This window comes from Notamacropus eugenii, chromosome 2, assembly GCF_028372415.1.
Source record: "Notamacropus eugenii isolate mMacEug1 chromosome 2, mMacEug1.pri_v2, whole genome shotgun sequence".
Lineage (NCBI taxonomy): Eukaryota > Metazoa > Chordata > Mammalia > Diprotodontia > Macropodidae > Notamacropus > Notamacropus eugenii.
This window is the reverse complement of record NC_092873.1, coordinates 511,903,514-511,923,098: the sequence shown is the minus strand read 5'-3', so window position 1 is coordinate 511,923,098 and position 19,585 is coordinate 511,903,514. Positions and strand designations below refer to the sequence as shown.

General features: G+C 45.0%; 1 protein-coding gene across 9 annotated transcripts in view; it reads right to left on the bottom strand.

Annotated features, from left to right (window-relative positions):
- Window positions 1-19,585, bottom strand: part of OSBPL9 (oxysterol binding protein like 9) — a 143,545-nt gene that overhangs the window by 60,357 nt on the left and 63,603 nt on the right. For all 9 annotated transcript variants that reach the window (XM_072649431.1, XM_072649432.1, XM_072649433.1 and 6 more), the window contains one exon: window positions 1,468-1,544. In XM_072649431.1, coding sequence (XP_072505532.1) covers window positions 1,468-1,544 — 77 coding nt within the window. The remainder of the gene's footprint in view (window positions 1-1,467; window positions 1,545-19,585) is intronic.

The window sequence follows — 19,585 nt, the reverse complement described above, 5'->3', positions numbered from 1 at the left end:
AAACTGAGAAAGACTGAGGTAAAGTGACTTCCCCATGGTCACACAGCTAGTAAGTGTCTGAGGCAGGATTTGAACTCTGCTCTTCCTGATTCTAGGCCCAGCACTGCACCCACTGCACAGATAACTTCTGGTTGTTAAGTGGACTGTGGCAAAGAGAGAGTCTCAAAGGGACAGATAAGTGCAAAAATTGGTCCTGGACCATGATTAGGTGGTGTGAATAAAGTTATAGGCAGTGCTGGAAAAGGGTGGAGGTCTTAGAGAAAGAAGGGAGAGAGGAAAGGATACAGAATGAAAGGAAACTTGTTCATACCAGATTTCTTTTCACCAACCCCTGATATATTCTAAAATCCAACTAATTGGATCCACGCTATCAAGGAGATTACAATAAAAAATTGCGATCTTTTAAGGGAGTCATGCTAGACAAATACCTATGCAAAGATCAAGGTAAGTGTATGGTATGGCTCAAACTACGGGTATGGACAATAAGTGGTATGAGCTGGGAAGGAAAAAAACTACTCCATAATATGGTAGGCCACTGACCCCAAGCAAAGGGCACCCAAAAGTGAGTGGTGCCTAGAAGGATAGGTACAGCTCTGATCAAGGGGAGGTATGTACAACACAATGTTCAGGAAAGCAAAGGACACTGTGGAGGAATGAGAGACAGAAGGCAGTGAACAAGCAATGTGGCTGGACCAGAGGGGCCTAAGAACAGAGAAGTCTTGCCTAAAGGCTGAAGCCAGGGAGTAGAAGGCCCTAAACGCTAGGCTAAGCGACTATGGCAAGTTCTCGCCTCCACATTCCCTCTCACTTGGAATTAAATAGTTCATCCTTTTCACTAACCAACTGCACACAAAGTGAAGTGTGTGATTCCTATTATCATTCAGGAGCACCTCAAAAATACCAAAATTAAGAATGAATATGGAGACTGCTTTTGAAAAACCACTCCTACAGCAGGAGCAAGGCTGTAAGAGAAAGGTTATTAAAAATCCTCTGTGCTATGACTCAGTGGTCCAGAGTAAGACTTCCCAGCAGAAACTTCAAATGCAGGCTTCCTCTTCACAATCAGTGCACATCTATGACTATGGCCTTGGGGCCACAAAAGCCAAGCTGAGGCTGGCTACCCAGACACATGGTCATTAAGCATCAGGCCCAGTTATGTGGATCTGTTATTTCAGGCATCCCAAGGGCCCCAAATGCACACATCAGTTTAGTAACAATGAAAAAGATTTACTGTTCTCACAGAATTTCATTGGCCACATACTTTCCATTATAAACTTGCAGATACTTGTTAGACAAGAGGTTTCCATTTTCAAAGGAGGAAAACATCACTGAACCTTCAAAAGATGATGATACACTAGGAAAAGCCAAGCACTAATGCAAGATAATCATAGTTTCTCATTTCTCACCTCGTTGTCCCCATTATGTGTTTGATGTCCTGGGACCATGGAGTTATTGAAAAAGTCCTACCTGCAGCTGAAGCGTGTGCCGGAGGATGGTCTCTTCTAAGGCCTGAATCCACTTCTCTCTCTCATCAGCATCACGAGCTGTTAAAGAAAGTATAGCTTATTATTGCTTTAAGCATCAACAGTACACTTTTTTTAATATTACAAATTCACATTAGATATGACAATGTTACAGAACTTTCTAATCAGAACAGAATTTCATTTTAACAGGCTCTTTTACCCACAAGTGTTGTAGTACAGGAAGTGGGAAAAGCCTTGGCCCAGGCCCAGGAACCCTGGGTGGAGGCTTGTCTGGGCTCTGCCCTCTCTAGCTGTGGGAACCTGGGTAACTCATTTCCTCTTAGCTGTACTTAGTCTCCTTGTTAGCAGAATGAGAGTGAGGAACTAGAGATTCTCTGAGGTGACTCCCCGGCTGCACTTCTGGAATTCAGTGACGCTGTTTGTAGGAAGGAGAAGAGTGCTGAATCATTTACCCCACAGATGCTTGTTGACTGTTTACTGTGTGAAAACACTGTGGCAAGCATGCAAGTCTAGAGGAGGCGGAGCTTCTGCCAAGGGGATCAGAGCCTTACAGAGGAAAGAACCAAGCCAGAAAAGATGATCTGAAGCATCCCACAGGCACTAAGAGCTGGTAGGCAAGGATGACGGTCACTGATACCCAAGGAGCTTCATTCCAAATGAATTCCGTCCATGAACAATGTGCAAACTCATTCTGGTCCCAGCCTATCTTTGACCAGAACAGTAGCAACAAGGTGAATGCCCTTTTACCCCCCAGGTCCTCTGGTCTGTGGGAGATGGGAAACTCCTTGGGGCAAGGGCCCTTTCCTAGGCATCTCTATATCCTCTACATAACCAACTCTGGGCCCTGCAATACAGGAGGCACTCAAGGGATGTTTGCTAAATGAACTGAGGAGTGAAACAGTTATGAGACAGGGCAAAGAGAGGAGAGAAAAATGGCTAAGGTTTACATAATGCTTTAAGATTTGCAAAGCACTTTACAGAAGGTATCTCATTGTATCCTCCACCAAGTTGCTGGGGTGGGACGGGGGTGCTGGAGGCAGGATTCACACTGAGGTCTGGCAGCCTTCAAGGATTCACTGTCACACAGCTACTGATAAATGAGGGGCCTGACCTGTGGCACCAAGCAGAACACCAAATGGACCATCTTGGCCAATTCTGACATTCAAACTGTCCAGACCAGGCTGAGGAACACATGGCCTTCTGAGTCTTCAGGTGTGGCCTTTGGACTGAGTCCAAGTTTTACAGAACAAATCCTTTTATAAAGGAGATTTGTTCTGTGAAGTTTGGATTCAGTCACTTGAGGGTCACATGGGGCCTTGAGGCTGCAAGTTCCTCCCACCCCGGTCCAGACTCCACACCATGAAGCTCAATATGGTATCACTCAGCATTTGCCCTAAACTCTAGGATGGGAACCTGTTGTTCTGCTTGTTTCATCTGCATATCATTTTTCTTCCTGTCTTCCTCTAAGTTTTTTTCATTCCTGTCAAATGAAAATTTATCAAAGACTAAGACAGACCAATATTGAAGTAAAAGGAGGAAGCTTTGTTGTTGTTGTCGAGTCACATCTGACTGTGCATGCCAAGCCCTCCTCTCCTCTGCTATCTCTCCAAGTCTGTCCAAGTTCATGTTCATTGTTTCCAAGGCACTACATATCCATCTCATCCTCTGCCTTTTCCTTTTGCTTTCAATCTTTCCCAACACTAGGGTCTTTTCCAGTGAATTCCATCTTCTCTTTATGTGGTCAAAATATTTTAAGCTTCAGCTTTACTATCTAACCTTCCATGAATAGCCTGAATTAATTTCTTTAAGTACCTACTGATCTGACCTTCTTGCTATCCAAGGGACTAAATAACGTTTTCCAGCCCCACAATTCGAAAGCATTGATTCTGCAGTTCTCAACTTTCCTTATAGTCAAATTCCCACAGCATACATTGCCCCTGAAAAATCTGGGGCAGCTAAGTGGCACAGTAAGTAGAGCACTGGCCCTGGAGTCAGAAGGACCTGAGTTCAAATCCAACACACTTAGTAGCTGTGTGACCTTGGGCAAGTCACTTAACCCCAATTGCCTTGCCTTTCACCATTCCAACAAAAAGAAAAGAAAAGCCATAGCTTTGACTGGAAAAAGTTTGTTAGCACAGTGATGTGCCTTGCAGTTGGCGATCCAGATTTACCACAGCTTTCCTTCCAAGGAGCAAGCATCTTTTAACTTCATGGCTGCAGTCACCATCTGCAGTCATCTTTGAGCCCCAAAATATAAAATCTGACACTATTTCCATTTCTTCTCCCTCTATCTGCCAGGAAATAACCAGTTGCCAAGATCTTAGGTTTTTTTGAAGCACTGGTCTTAAAATCAGAGACCTGAGTTTGAATCCCAAATCCATGTTTGACTTCTTGAGGGAAAGCTGGCCTCACTTCCCTCCTCAGGGTGCAAATCTGCACAATGAAGGGCCAGACTCACCAGTCCTTTTGTTGCTGTAGCTGTTTGGTCATTTTCGGTCTTGTCAGATTGTCTTGAGACCCCATTTTGGGTTTTCTTGGCAAAGACACTGGAGTGGTTTGCCATTTCCTTCTCCAGCTCATTTTATAAATGAGGAAGCTGAGGCAATCAAGGTCACACAGTTGTAAGTGTCTGAGGCCAGATTTGAATGCAGGAAGATGAGTTTTCCTGACTCTAGGCCAGACATGGTGCACTACAGCACCATCTAGCTGCCCCTTACAGTCCTAGGAGTCTATGAAGTAGAGCAGGTCTACTGCACCTGGGCCCAGGCTTCAGGGAGAACAAACATATTTGCTTGCTGAGTTTTCCTACTTCTCCCTCATTGGTTTCAACCATTTCCCTCTAGATATTTTTCGATCTAAACCAAACCTGGTAAGAAAAGAATTAAAGATTAGTAATAACAGCTAGTATCATATGGCACTTCAAGGATTGAGAAGCATTTTACATTAAGTGTGATTTAAGTTTTAAAATTCAATTTTTAGAAAGGGAGGTAACAGCAGATGAGTCAAGAAGCCTGATTTTCAGGCTTGTTTGCTGTTATCCTGATCTATCCACCTACCTCCGTATTTGTCCATCTATCTGTCTACCTACTTACCTGTCCCTATCCATCCAACTTTCTATTTATCCATCCATCCATCCACCCATCCATCTCTTTCTCAATCATCATCACTGACTTTACCTCTCTAGACTTCAATTAACTCATATGTAAAATTAACACTAAACCGGAGATGGTCTCTAAGGTCTTAGTCCAACAACCACCACAAAAAAAAGAACAGAAAATTGGGAGCTAGAAAAGAAGAAACCCTTGGGATCACTTAGTCCAACCTTTTTGCTTTATATTATTATGATTTTACAATCCCCAAAAGGGATTTCACTGTTCTTATTCACTAAACATTCCATCCCCCAGGAAAATTCCTTCTTTCATTTGAAATAAAATTTTTAAAAATTAACAATTAATTGGTTAAAAGGCATTTATTAAGCAATTACTATATGCCAAGCACTGTGCTTGGGGACACAAAGAGATGTAAACATGGTCTCTGCCCCCCAAGAAGCTCATGCTATGATGTGAGAGACAACATGTAAATAACCTACAAGATTTAGACAAAATAGATGGAGGTGTCACCTCAGAGGGGAGGGCACTAGCAGCTGGGCAGACCAGGAGAGGTCTCAATCAAGCAATGAATAAGTATTTATTAAGTGCCTCCCTTTTGCCAGGCACTAGGCTAGGCACTGGGGATACAAGAACAAAGAATGAAATGATCACTACCCAGGAGGAACTAACATTCTAAGGAGGAACTTAAGAGTCCCTCCAGATCCATAAAGCATCAATATGAAGGGAATAAATATTCAATATTAATCATTCTTTTAATGTAAGGTAGTTTGAGAGGGAGAACACTAGTAGCAGCTGGGATAATCAGGAAAGGCCAACTCATACGGAACATGGTGTTTGAGCAGCATCTTGAAGGGAGAGAGTATGGGGCAGATGTGAAGAGGGAGAGTTCTCTAGGCATGGCGTACAGTCAAGGCAAAGGCTCAGAGATGGGAGATAGAGGGATCTCCAGAAAGGTCATTTTGGCTAGATGACAGAGTGATGTTTGATGAGACTGGACATATTGTTTGCATTCAGGGAGTATAGTTCTTTAAAAGCTAAACACAGGAGATTACATTTTATTCTAGTGACAAAAGGAAGCTACTGAAATAAACCGAGGAGAGCAATCAAGGTCAGCTGTGCACTTAAGGAAAACTGGTTTGGCAGCAGTATACAGGAGGGCCTGTGGCTGCGACTAGAGGTGATCAGAAATGTAAATGAATCTGTGGGATGAGAGAGAATGAAGAGCTGAGGGACTGAAAGGAGGGATGGGGATGCTTTTGAGAGGACTAAGGCAGGATAGACAGTTGAGGGGGTGGGGTCAGTGAGGAGAGAACGAGCTCTGCTTTGGATAGATTGCATTTCCAGTGTCTCTGAGACACGTAGCTTGGAATGTCCAGGTCACTGTTGCTAAGAGACTAAAATTCTGGGAGGAGAAGGGGGCTGGATATTCAGATGTCACCAGCAATGGTATGGAGGTTACCGGAAAGAAGACAAGGGGGTCCAGGACAGAACTTCTGGAAACATTCACCATCATAGCAACGGTGACTGAGAGGCAGCAGACCAGGAGTCAGGAGCATCCAGGGAACGCAGGGAGAGGAGAGAGTATCCAGGAGGAAAGGACGATCAACGGGGCCAAAAGCCTAAACACTCCAGAAAGATGAGGCCACTAAGAGAACATCACTACTGACTGGCTTTGCTGCTTTTTTTCTCCCTCACCTTCCTTTTTTTTTTTTTAACAAGGGAAAGGAAGGAAGAGGAAAAGAATAATCATTTATGTAGCACCTACTATGTACCAGGCACTATGCTGAACACTCAGAAATATCATCTCATCTGATCTTCACAACAACCCTATAAAGCAGATGCTGTTATCATCCCCATTTTACAGGTGAGAAAACCAAGATAAACAGAAGTTTGATGATTTGTCTAGGTTCAGCAAGCTAATGAGTTCTGAGCCTGAACTGGACCTCAAGCCTTCCAGACCCCGGGCCTACTGCCCTATCCAGCATACCACCTAACTGCCTCTCGAGATGGCTGAGAAGAGGGAGAAGGTAGAAGAAGAGATAGAGGGAGAAATTTTGCCCAAAAGATATTAATAAAAATCATTTTGAGAAAAAAATCATTGGAAACTTTGGAAAGAACATTTTTGCTTGAGCGATAAGGTTGAAGTTGGATTACCAAAGGTTGAGGAGTGAATGAGAGGAGGAGAGGCACAGAGCACAGGCCATTTTCAAATACCCTTGATTAATAAAGGAGGGGAGACACAGGAGGATAGTTTAAGGGGATGGCAGAGTCTAGCAAAGGTTTAAAGATGAAAGCAATTTGGTACTCCTGCAGAAGACGGAATGCTGGCTGAGACCTGATAAAATCCAAAATAACTAAGAGAGGGAAGTGAGAAGGGGGAGCATCCCATCATGGAGAGCAGCTGAATCAAAGGCACCGAGTCCAGAGGTGAAGTCACATGTGAGGGACAGCAAGTAAGTCAAAGCCACTGGATCAGAGCTGAGGGTGAAAAGTCTCAAGAAACAGGAAGGGGCCAGGTTAGGAAAATATTCAAATAAGACTTTTTATTTGATCCTGGAGCCACTGGAGTTTATTGAGGGGAGTGAGGGAATGTGGAGCTGTCTTGGTCAGATCTCCACTTTGGCAGTTAAGTGGAAGATGGAATCCCGTGGGGAGAGACATGAGACTGGTTAGAAGCTACTGCAATAGTCTGGCAAGAAGTGATGAGAGCCGGAAGAGGGGTGAGAAAAGACAGGTATACCTGAGATGGAATAATAACAACTAAATGCTTTACAATTATTATCTCATATGACCCCTACGAAGACCCTAGGAGGTAAGGACTATTGTGATCTTCCACTGTAAGATGAGGAACCTCAGGCAAACCAAGGGTAAGTGATTTGCCCAAAGTCACGCAGCTGGTAAGTTTCCAAAGTGGAATGTGAACTCAGGCCCTCCTGCCTCCAAGCCCCGCTGTGCAGGGTAACCTGCCCTAATCACAGCCTCCTCACGTACTTGGTCCTCTTCTCTTCCTGCCTCCCCTCTTCTCTAACTTCTTTCTAGACCTCCACTCAGGGTGTTCCTCCTCAGTCACGCTGCATGACTGTATCACCTCCTTTTCCAACCACAGAAACAGGCACCGAATATGGGCAATAAAAACACTATGTTTGGCATCATGAAAGCAAATGGGCTAATTAATCTAACGTCTCAGTCTCCTAGGAGGTTACAGTCTAGTAGGCCTAAGGATACCTTCAAAAATGTGATTTTGTTTTAATGTTGGGAATCCCTGGTTTCCTTCGAGACTTAACTCAAGTTGTCACTTTCTGAATGAGGCCTCCTCCAGTCCCTGTCAATTATACTGCTTTCCACCCCATGGCCTGGCCCTCTGACTATTTCTCACACATGCTGCATCTCCCACCTCCATGCCTGGAATGCTTTCTCTCTTCACCCACAGTTCCTGCCTCCCTAGACTTCTTTCCAGATTCAACTCAAATCCTACCTTGTAAAGGCCTTTCATGGTCTCCATGGCCTTCCAAATTCCTTCCATTCACACCTTATTTCTCTTGTATGTAAGTTGTTACTTGTATGTTTTCTCTCCATTAGAATATAAGCTCCATAAGGATCCTGACTTTGCCTTTCTTTGAACCCCTAAGGCTTATCTATCACTGCTTCTAGCACTTAGTAAGAGATTAGTAAATGCTTGACTGTCTCTTTATCATCAGTGTACTGCCTGCCACACAGTAGGCACAGAAAGACCCACATTCAAATCCACCACTAATACTTTGGAGCTGGGTGACCCTGCACCAATCACTTCCCTTCTTTCAGGGTCAATACCTAATGCTCTTGCCTCGGCACTTACTCTTTATCATTTTCTATGAACGTGTAGTTTCCCTCAAGCAGAAAGCAAACTCCTTAAGGGGAGGCCACTTCTTTTTGTCACTGCAGAAGCATCTCCAGAGCCGCCATCAAGTTATTTCACCAGAGCAGGCCTAGTGGGGAAGGGACTCCCTCTGCCAATCAGTGCAGATCAGCACCTCCCCTGCAAATGGTGTTCTTAAAGAGCTGACCAGAAGCTCAAGGGGCAAAGTCACTAGCTAGAGGTCCCACAGCCCAACTGAGTCAGAAGCAGTCTGAACTCAGGTCTTCCTTCATATCGACTGTCATGCTGCTGCCTCTAGGTACTAAGCACATAGTAGGGATTTAACAAATGCTTGTTAAACTGACAGTGCAAATGAAACACCATGTAGTGATAAGAAGAGTCAAGTCAACAAATATTTATTAATCACCAGGACAGCAAGCTAAGCACCAAGGATACAGGCACCAGGGATTCATAGAGAGACAAAAATAGGCCCTACCCTAAAGAAGGATGGAGGAGACAAGTTGTGAACCAAAGAGAGATGGAAGGAACTGTCAGAGGGAGGGCGAGGGAGTGGGGCCTAGGAATGGTCTGCAGAAAGTGAGAGGTTGGCTGAAGCCTGAAGGAAGCCAAGAGGTAGAAATAAAGAGGGAGAAAACCCCAGGCATAGGGAAACATGCCCAGAGTTAAGACAGACTGTCACAGGGGAGGAACAATACAGATCCCAGAGTAGGTGGAAGGGAGTAATGAGTGAAAAGACTGTAAAGGCCAGACTGGGTTAGATTGTAAAGGTCTTTAAAAGCCAGGGGTTGGGGGGGAAGGCCAGAGGGAAAGAATGTAAAGGAAAGGGCAGGGAGGGAGGAAGAGAGAGAGAGACAGAGACAGAGAGAGAGAGAGAGAAAAAGAAAGAGAGAGCTTATACTTTGGGAAGATCAATTTGAGAGCTAAGTAGATAGTCCAGGTATGAGATGATGAGGGCCTGCACCAGGGTGGGAGCTGTGTCAGAGGTGAGGAGGGAGCATATACGAGACAGAATCAACAGGACCTAGAAATAGATTGGATATGGAAGAGGTGAGCGTGGGTAACTAGGAGGATGGTGGTGCCCTCAACAGTAATAGGGAAATTTGGAGGGGAGTAGGGGAAGAGGTTGGAGATGATCCTGAGTTTTAGATGACTACAGGACATCCACTTGTGGATGGCAGATTAGCTAACTAGTAGTTGGAGATAGGAGTTTGAAGGTCAGAAGAAATGGTAGGGCTGGATAAATATATCTGAGCATCATCTGCACAGAGATGACAACTGAATCCATAAGAACAGAAGAGAAAATCAAAATAATATGTAGACAGCTGAGAACCCAGAAGACAGCCTTGTGGGGCACACTCCTAGTTAGTGAGTGAAAACAGTCCAGCAAAGGAGACTGAGAAGGAGGAGTCAGATAGGTAGAAGAAGAAGAGGAGAAGCTCATGAAAACACCATTGCCACTTGCAGGAAGGTCCCATGCCACCATCATCAGTGGGTATGCTCACATCATGATGAACTCTGATAAGATCAAAGAAAAATTTTATGAAGACCTAGAGGCCTTCATCATCTATGTATAGAAAGAAGAGAAGCTTATAATTCCAGGTGACTCCACTGCAAGAGAAAGCAGACTACCAGACATGGCAGGGAGTCCTTGGGAGGAATGGAGTCACGGTCACCTACAACTGAAGACCTGTACGTCTCACAACCTTATCATCACTAAAACTTCCTTCCTTTTACCTAATGCAATAAAACTTCATGGATACACCTTCACATCAAACACTGGCATTTAGCAGACAATGTCATTTTAAGGATGACAGATAGAGAGGATGTGAGAGTGACTAGGGTGATGTATGTCACAGAGTGAAAAACTGATCATAGACTTATCCTCTCCAAGCTAAACATTCACATTCAGCAAAAGCAGTGGCCCCAAGGCAAGACTATTACCAGAGGGCTTAATGTCAGCAGACTAGAGTGCTTTTCCAAGCATGAATAGTTTGCTGCTAACTTGGAGGGAAAGCTGAGCCAACACACAGTAGGGAATAGTAGAGCAGAAAAGGAGTGGGCAGCTTTCAGAGATTCAGTGTACAGCATGGCATTTACTCATCTGGGCCAGAATACTCACAAACATCAAGACTGGTTTGACAAAAATGATGGAGAAATTCAGAATGAAAAACGAGAACTCCACATAGTTTACCAGCAGGACAGTTCACCCATCTCTAAAAAGGTAGCATATAATTCCATCAAAAGTAAAGTATAATAAATGATGCTTGAAGAGATGAAAGATTCGATTCTTGGCTCAGTAAGAAAGCAGATGGGATGCAGTTTTATGACAACAGTAACAATCCAAAGTGTTTTTATGATGCCCACCTTGAAGGCTGTTTATGGGCCAAAGACCTATGGTACATCTCAACTAATCAATACTGATGGTGCCCTGTTGGGGGTGTAAGCTCAGTTCCATGTGGACAGTCTCAGGTAGGTAAAAGTGAAGACTTCTAACCTCAGAGTTCTCATGAGGCCCACCAGGGAATGGCTGGGAATTGAGGCGTGAGACACGGCTATCTCGCGCGTTTCCACCTCTTCTCCGTGGGGGATACGTGCTGGGGAGAGCATCCCACCCTTGAGATTGGCCCGGGGTCTGAGCACACCTGTTGTTGACTAACAAAAGGCTGAGAGTGCGCCCGGTATTCACGTGCAAACTATGAGGCGGGAGAGCTTAAGTAGGGTCAGGAAAGCCTGAAGGCTCTCTTAGCGCTGAGGGGCCCTTAGAGGACAGAAGGCCCCTCTCCCCTCTCCCACTCCCACTTCCATTCTCTTACTGTAAGATCTTTGCCTCTTTGGGAGGAGGACTCCTCTCTCCTGAGGAAGAATTCCCCCTGCACATGTAACCAAGACCCTGAATAAAGCCTAACCCTGTGCGACTCTGGAAAGTCTCTACTCTCATACGTTTATCCGGTTTGGCCAGCCGAAGACCTGCGACAGGTAAGGAAAGACTCGGGTAGCCCTTGGGCCTCTAGGCCTGACAGTGCCACACTGACTAGTGATAAGGACATGATTCTAAAGAGATGGGCTAAACACTTCCATAGTGTTCTCAACACAACATTATCAACCAATGCTACAGCCATTGACCATATACCTCAGGTCGAAGCTAATCCCTGACTAGTCAAACTTCCAACTGAAGAAAGGGTTTTGAATGCCATTAGGTTCCTCTCCTGTGGCAAAGCACCTGGTGCCGATTCTACTCCAGCTGAGATTTACAAGGCAGGGGGTCCACTGCTCATACAAAAGCTGACTGAAATCTTCCAAGTCATGTGGCAAGAAGAAGTTATCCCCCAAGAGTTCAAAGATGCCTTGGAGGCACTGCCCATCTGTCTAAAGGAAAAAGAAATAGATTGTCCTGTGACAATCACAAGGAGGCCTTTCTCTTAGTTACTGTTGGCAAGATTCTTCCCAGATTCCTCCTTAATAGATTGATCCTTCACTTGGAAGATGGTCATCCACCTGAGAGCCAGTGTGGCTTCAGAAAGAGCCAAGGAATGGCCGATATGGTGTTTGCCACCTGACAACTCCAGGAGAAATGCCAGGAGTAGCACAGAGGTCTATACACGTTTGTAGATGTGACCAAGGCCTTTGATATTATCAGTCATGAGGACTTGTAAAAAGTTAGGGCAAAATTTGGCTGCCCAGAGTTCATCAGTATTGTATGCCAGTTTCACGATGGCATGCTCGCACAGGTTCTGGATAATGAATGATGCCCTTGAACTTTCCCAGTCACAGTGGAGCGAAGCAGGGCTGTGCACTTGCTCCCATGCTTTTAGCATGATGTTTTCAGCAATGTTGTCAGATGCCTTCAATAAAGACAAAAATAGCATCAAAATCAGCTACCACAATGATGGTGAATTATTACAGATGGTAATTACTACAAACCAAGACTAAAGACGAGGGAGAGCTGGTGTGCAACTGTTGGGGTGTAAGCTCAGTTTTCACGTGGACAGTCTCGGGCAGGTAAAAATGAGGACTTCTAAACCTCAGAGTTCTCACGAGGCCCCCCAGGGAACAGCTGGGAATTGAGGCATGAAACACGGGCTATCTCATGCATTTCCACCTCTTCTCAGTGGGAAACTTGCTGGGGAGAGCATCCCATCCTTGAGATTGGGCCGTGGTCTGAGCACACCTGTTGTTAATTAGCTAGGGGCTGAGAGCACGCACAGTATTCATGTGCAAACTATGGGGGGGGGGGGGGGGGGGGGAAGCTTAAGTAGAGACAGGAAAGCCTGAAGGCCCTCTTCTGGATACGGAGTCCCCTCTGGGGGCTCTTCTTGCTGCACGGCCCTTGGAGGGACCCTCTTCCCCTCCTATCCTCTTGCTGTATGATCCTTGCCCCTTGGGAGGAGGAGGATTCCTCTCTCCTGAGGAAGAATTCACCCTGCATATGGATACGTAACTAAGACCCTGAATAAAGCCTAACCCTTCTTTGACTCTGGAAAGTCTCTTCTCTCAATATGTTTATCCAGTTGGCCTCCGAAGACCTGTGAAAGGTGAGTAGACTCGGGTAGCTCATCGGCCTCTAGGCCGAACATGCAACTTTTTGTTTGCAGATGTTATGCACTCAATGCGACCTCTGAGGCTGGGATGCAACAGAATATGGATTGATTTTCTGCTGTTTGTACTCATATTGGCCTGACTGTAGTAACACCAAGAAAACAGAGGTTCTCCACCTGCCAGCACCACACCATCCACATGTGGAACCTTTGGCTACAACAAATGGGGAAAATAGGAATTCTGTGTATAAGTTCACTTACCTTGGCAGTATACTTTCCAGGCATATACACAGAGATGATGAAGTTGAAGCATGCATAGTCAGAGCTACCACAGTGTTTAGGAGGCTCTGTAGGAAAGCGTGGGAGAGGAGCTATTAGGGTGCCTACCAAACTGGAGGTCTACAGAGCCGTTGTGCTGACCTCATTGTTGTACACCTGTGAACCATGGACAGTCTACCAGTATCATGCCAGGAAACTGAATCGCTTCCATTTGAACTGTCTTAGGAAGATTGTGAGAACCACCTGGCAAGATAAGGTACTGAACACCAAGGTTCTTTCTAGCATTCAAACTCTACTACAGAGAGTGCAACTCTGATAGGCTGGCCACATTATTCAAACAGCAAACATATATTTGCCTAAAAGACTATTTTAAAGAGAAATCACACAAGGAAAGGGCTCACACCAAGGTCAGAAGAAGCAATACAAGGACATTCTCAAGGTCTCTCTGAAGAACTCTGGATTCGATTGTGAGACAAAGGAGACACTGGCATGGCCCACCCACCATGACATGCTCAAATCAAAGACGGTGCTGTGCTCTATGGGTAAAGTAGAACTGCAGTAGCTCAAAGGAAACATGAGATGTACAGATTTAGAGCCATCTCCACTCCAAATATTCATATGACTATTTATGCCCGACCTGTGATAGAGCCCTCTAAGTTCGTATTGGTCTGATCAGCACAGCTAGACACATTGTACCCTGATGTCAACACAGTGGTGTCATTTTGGTACTCTCTGAGTATCAAGGACAACAATCTTCATATCTGGCAATTTGCTTTTGCACATAGTAGGTGCTTAATATTCACTGACCTGAAATCAAAACTACTGTTCTATGGCTCTCTTCCAGCTTTTGTTATCTCCTTCCCCTGGATCTTCTCTCTGAGTCCAAGCCTTTTGGTCTGTTTTCCACAACCACCTCTGCCCAGTTCCCCTCCTTATCATGAAAGTGCCCAGGCATGGCAGACGCCCTGCAGAGACAAAGACTACTAGAGTGATTTACCTTGCTCCCCTCTCCAGGTAGTCACCAAAGGATGATGGAAGTGAGTTTCACAATTTTCTCTTTGCCTGTACTTGGACACATTCTCCAGTTATCTCTTGATTTTGCTGCTCCTTCAATTACTGCTCCAGCTGACCAACCAACATTCCAAAGGACATCTGTGTGTCCTTCCCAATTCCTATTACCTGGAATGGTGGACACAGGCTGCCTGAGCACTGCTCCTGCTTCCTCTCAGAGGTCCTATCTTTATAGTTCATGTTTATAGCTGTCAGCAAACCCTTTTTCCACAAGTGGCGCTGAGGGAAACGGGGCTGTCCAGAACATCTAAAGAACACAATCAATTAAATTCTGAACGAGTGAAGTTCAGCCCTGAGAGTACCTTGTCTATTTCATCCCTGGGACTTTGGCTCTCATCAACCAGGCCTGGCCCTCACAGGTCACAGAATCAGAGAACATTAGAGGTGAGTGGAACCTGAGAGATAATCTTATCTGAGCCCCTCATTTTATAAGTACCATGAGAAGAGAAAGGGATAAGGTTACAGAGGTGGTAACAGAGACACAACTCAAATCCCCTGACCCCAAATCTAGCTCTCTTCCCATGCTCCCCTGGGTTCCCCAGTCTCTCCCCCAAGAAGCAAAACAAAGCAATGAAAAGAGCCCCAGATTTGAGGTTCAAGGACCTGGGTTCAATCCCAGCTCTGCTATTTAATGGCTAGCCCTGGTAGGACCAATTCTCAAGTGTTCAATTTGATTCTGGCCATTATATTTTTAAGAAGGATATCAGTAAGTTACAGAAGTTCAGAGAAGGGCAATGAGGATGGGACTGGCTAAAAGAATTGTGTACATTTAACTTGGAGAAGGATGAAGAGGAACCCCACAGCACACCTGCAGGAGGCTTAGATGTGTTCTGTGCGACAAAATGAGGCAGAACTAGGTGCAAGGAGCAGAAGGTGTAAAGAGACAGACTAGGCCTGACCAGGGAAAAGCTGCTAACAACTGGAGCCTGAAATGAAGTAGCCAAGGATGACGGGCTTCCCCTCAGGGAGGTGTTAGCAAAAGGACCCTTGCTTAGGTACAGGGAGCACTCTATAGCCTGAAATTCTGTGGTACCTCTGACTTCAGGCCCATCACTTTATCTCTTTGGCCTCAATTTTCTCATCTGTAAAATAAAGAGGCTAGGTTAAACAAAGTTCACAAGGCCCTCCCAATGCTAATTCTGATCTTTCTAGAAGCTTTCCCAGATTCCACAATCCTCTGAGAAATTCTAGCTTATTAGAAGCTTAATGAACAACATAATCTAGGGCTAGCTTATGAGGAAAGGAAATACTAGACCCAGCAGTGCTTACCATATAAGGTAACACACAGGATATGTTTTCAAAAGAAAAACAAAATGTCCCTCCAAGAAAATACTGTTTTTCAAAAGTAATTTCTAATTTTATCTCCTTTCTCTCTTTTCCACATTTGTCTAGTCATACTTCCTATTTCCTGTCATTATTTATGCTTTCAGTAAGAGTGAGAGTTGATTAAGTCACTGTAAAGATCTCATTTTCTGATACAGAAAAACCACAAATTGTCAGGGATTTACTGTAACAGTTGCTCAAACAGGCCTGCCACCTACTGCTCCCTGTGTGGCTACACAGCATTGGGTCTGCCCTTCCAGAACGAGCCACTTGCTTCCGTTCCCACTCACAGACAGCGCTAGGATGCAAATAGCGGCTCTCTTACAATCATTGCGCCAAGAGTCTCTTACTGAGAAACAACCCTAAGCATTTGTGAAGGCCTAATGATGTGCCTGCCACTCTGCCTGGGCTCCCTGCCCCCAACAAGCTTCCATTTTATCTGCAGAGAGCTACACTGGCACATACAAAATAGATACAAAGGAAGGACAGCTTGACACGGGTCTCCCTCTTTCTGACTTCTCAGGTAGCCTCAAGCATTCTCTGAGGCCTCCCCTTCACTTTCCACCTCTATAGCCAAAGGATCATAGACTTGGAGATGGAAAGAGCCTCTGAAGACAATGAGTCCAATATCCTCATTTCACACATGACAAAACAGCCTGGTAACATGGGAAGTGAAAGGATTTGAACTCAGGTCCTCCATTTGTTGTACTGTGCCACACTGCCTCTCTGAAGGGAGTACCTGAATAATCTTGTTCAGTCAGTAAACATTTATTAAATGTCTACCATGCACTGGGTACTCTGAAGAATGCTGAGGGGGGAGGTACATAAAAAGGCAAAAGCAGTGCCTACGACATGCTAAACACTGTGGAGAGACAAAGAAAGGCAAAAGACAACCCCTGTCTTCAAAGACTTACAGTCTAACAGAGGAGACAACATGCCAACAACCTACAAACAGAATAACTGGAAATAACTAAGAGAGGTTGGGGAAGGCTTCCCGTGGGAGGTGGGGTTTTAGCTGAGATTTAAAGGAGTTCCCATCAGTCTCAAAGTTGTTCACGTAGTACATTTGCAAAGTTAATGGCGGGCATCATAACATACAAAGTTACTGCTGCCCCTTTGGCCAGAACAGTGGCTTCCAAACTCAGTAAGTCTGAGTCCCAAGCAATGAGGGTAACCTCATACATGAAACCTTACCTGACCCCCCCCCCACCCGATGCTAGGACTCCACCTCAAATTCCCTAATATATATCATTGGGTAGATATTGGACATATCCATGGATGTACACATCTTCTCTTCCAGCGGAATTGCCAAAGAACCACCCAGACAGTTTTATTTTTGCCTTCGTACCCCCCTATGCCTAGCACAGTGCCTTGAACCTAGCAGGTGCTTACTAAACACATCTGCTGATTGGTTGTCCATTATCTTTCACCAACTCTGTTGGGCTGGCAGCCTTTCACTGCTACTGCCACATAGCTACCCCACCCCCCACCCCCACCAGCACAGGCCCAGGAAGGAGACCCAAGGGAAGAACCAGCAGGTCAGCAGGAGGGAACCTGAGTGCTGCCTTGCCTCCATCACCTTTACCCAGCACAGACGCTACCACCACTAGTCCCAAACCTGGTAGAGAAAGGATTCCCTAGGCTCCCCCAGGTTCTTTTTTTGGCTGGCAACTGGCTGAAACTGGTGAACCCTGGGCCTCCCTCCAACTATCTTACAGACCCCCCCCTGGGGTATGCCACCTCTACTCGTGCCTACCTTGGAGACCTCTAGCCTGGAGTGCCCCCAGGGGGAAGTGCTCTCCATCTGCTGAGGTCCCAGAATATTTACTCCAGCAGCACTCAGAATCTACCACCTCTAAACCCTTCAGTTTCTCACAGCACTCACGACACCTGGCCCTTTCTTCTGCACCTAAATCCCTCTCACTAGCATCACTGTTATACTTGAGAACGTACAGCTTGTATTCAACCTGAGCCCCACAACACAGTACACCGGTAGCAGGAACGTTTCTGCCCTTGTATCCCCAGCATAGAGCGCAGGGTCTGGACCACAACAGGAACTTAAGAAATGTTGGGTGTTTAAATGAAACTCACACACAGTAGAGAAATAAGAATTTGCTGAATTGCATGAATACCAATACGATAAATGGACTCAGGTTGTCTAACTATCTGTGCGTCAGGTGACGGTACCCGTTTTCTTAGACAAAGTCGCTGGGGTTCTATTTTTAAAAACAAAAAAAAACCATGTCCATAGCAGAAACTAATTGCAAATCTCTTGCCCTTGGGCCAACTGTGGGATGCAGCTGCTGAAATACTGATGCAAGTGTAGGCTACATGAAGAGAAACACAATGTCTGTATCAAGGGAGGTGACTCCATGTCTGGGACACAGCAGGCACTTCAATGTGGGGGCCTGATTAAACCTTATCATGGACACTGTGCTCAGAGGCTGCTAATGCCATGTTTTAGTTGGAAAAGAAAAATGAATGCATAAGAAAGAGGGAAAGGAACTGGAATCTGAATGCAGAATGAAGCAGACTATTTTCACTTCATTTTTCTCATGGCTCTTTTCTTTTGGTCCGTTATTTCACAACATGATTAACATGGAAATATGTTTTACAAGACTGCACGTATATAATCTGTGTCGAATTCCTTATCGTCTTAGGGAAGAGGAAGAGAAGGAGAGAATTTGGAACTCAGAATTGTTAAAAATAAGAATGTTAAAAATTATCTTTATGTGTAATTGGGGAAAAAATACTATTAAAAAAAAACCACGAAAACAGAGGGAAAAAGCCAGGACAGTGAAGGGTTTGTCTAGGAACCATATGACACAGTGAATCAGAGAAGAAAAGTGGGATGTTTACTGGGAGAAGGAGTGGAAGGCATGAATATCTACTTTGAAACAGATGAAGTCAGACGCCAGAATGCAGAAGGAGAGAGAGAAGGGAAGGAGACAAGTGCAAACAACTTTTTCACTGCTAAGCCACAAATTCTCTGAGCCTCAAAATAAGACTCAGGTTTGGTTTTTTTTTTATCTGTAAAATGAGCAAGTTGGAATTGATGACTTCTCTGGTTCCTCATATCCATCAAGGATGCAGCTCGCTCTCTCCCTCCTCTCTCTGTCTCCGTCTCTCTCTCTCTGTCTCTGTCTTTCTCTGTGTGTCTCTCTCTTTCTCTCTCTGTCTCTGTGTGTGTCTCTGTCTCTGTCTCTCTCTGTGTGTCTCTCAGTCTCTGTCTCTCTCTCTGTCTCCTTCATTCCTCCTAACTCTGCTGGATCCTCCTCCACACCACGCATTCATTCACTTCATACTTCCCCTGCTTTCCTTGCCATCACTCCTGCTCTGGCATTCTTCATCCTTACTTCGTTAGCCTCATCTTTGTTCAGTTCCCACCTTTTAACTCTAACTAGTCCCCAAGGCTCTGGCCGAGGCCCTCTGGTTTTTTCCATCTGTCTTCTATCCATTGGTAATTTCATCATCTCCATGCAGCTAACTCCCAGATCTCAGTATAGATGCCTAATGGACATTTCAAACTGGATAAACCACAGACATCTTAAACTCAACACATACAAAACAAAACTCACTACCATCTCCCACCCCCACCCCTCAACACACACACACACACATGCATGTACACAATACACATATACACATGTGCGCATATGCACATGCACACACATACAATATACCACACACACACACCATACACATACACACACACACATACACTCTGTTCTTCAGAACTTTGTTGTTTCTGTCGAGGGTACCAACATCCTGCCCATCAGATTCACAAAATGAAATTCTTCCTCCTCTCTTTGCTCTACTTCCCCCTCTCCCCTTCCCCCAGTGAATAAACTGCCAAGTCTTGCTGCCTCCAAACAAGCCCAGATCACTCTTGCCTTGTGAATATTTTCACTGAATACTGAAATCCTC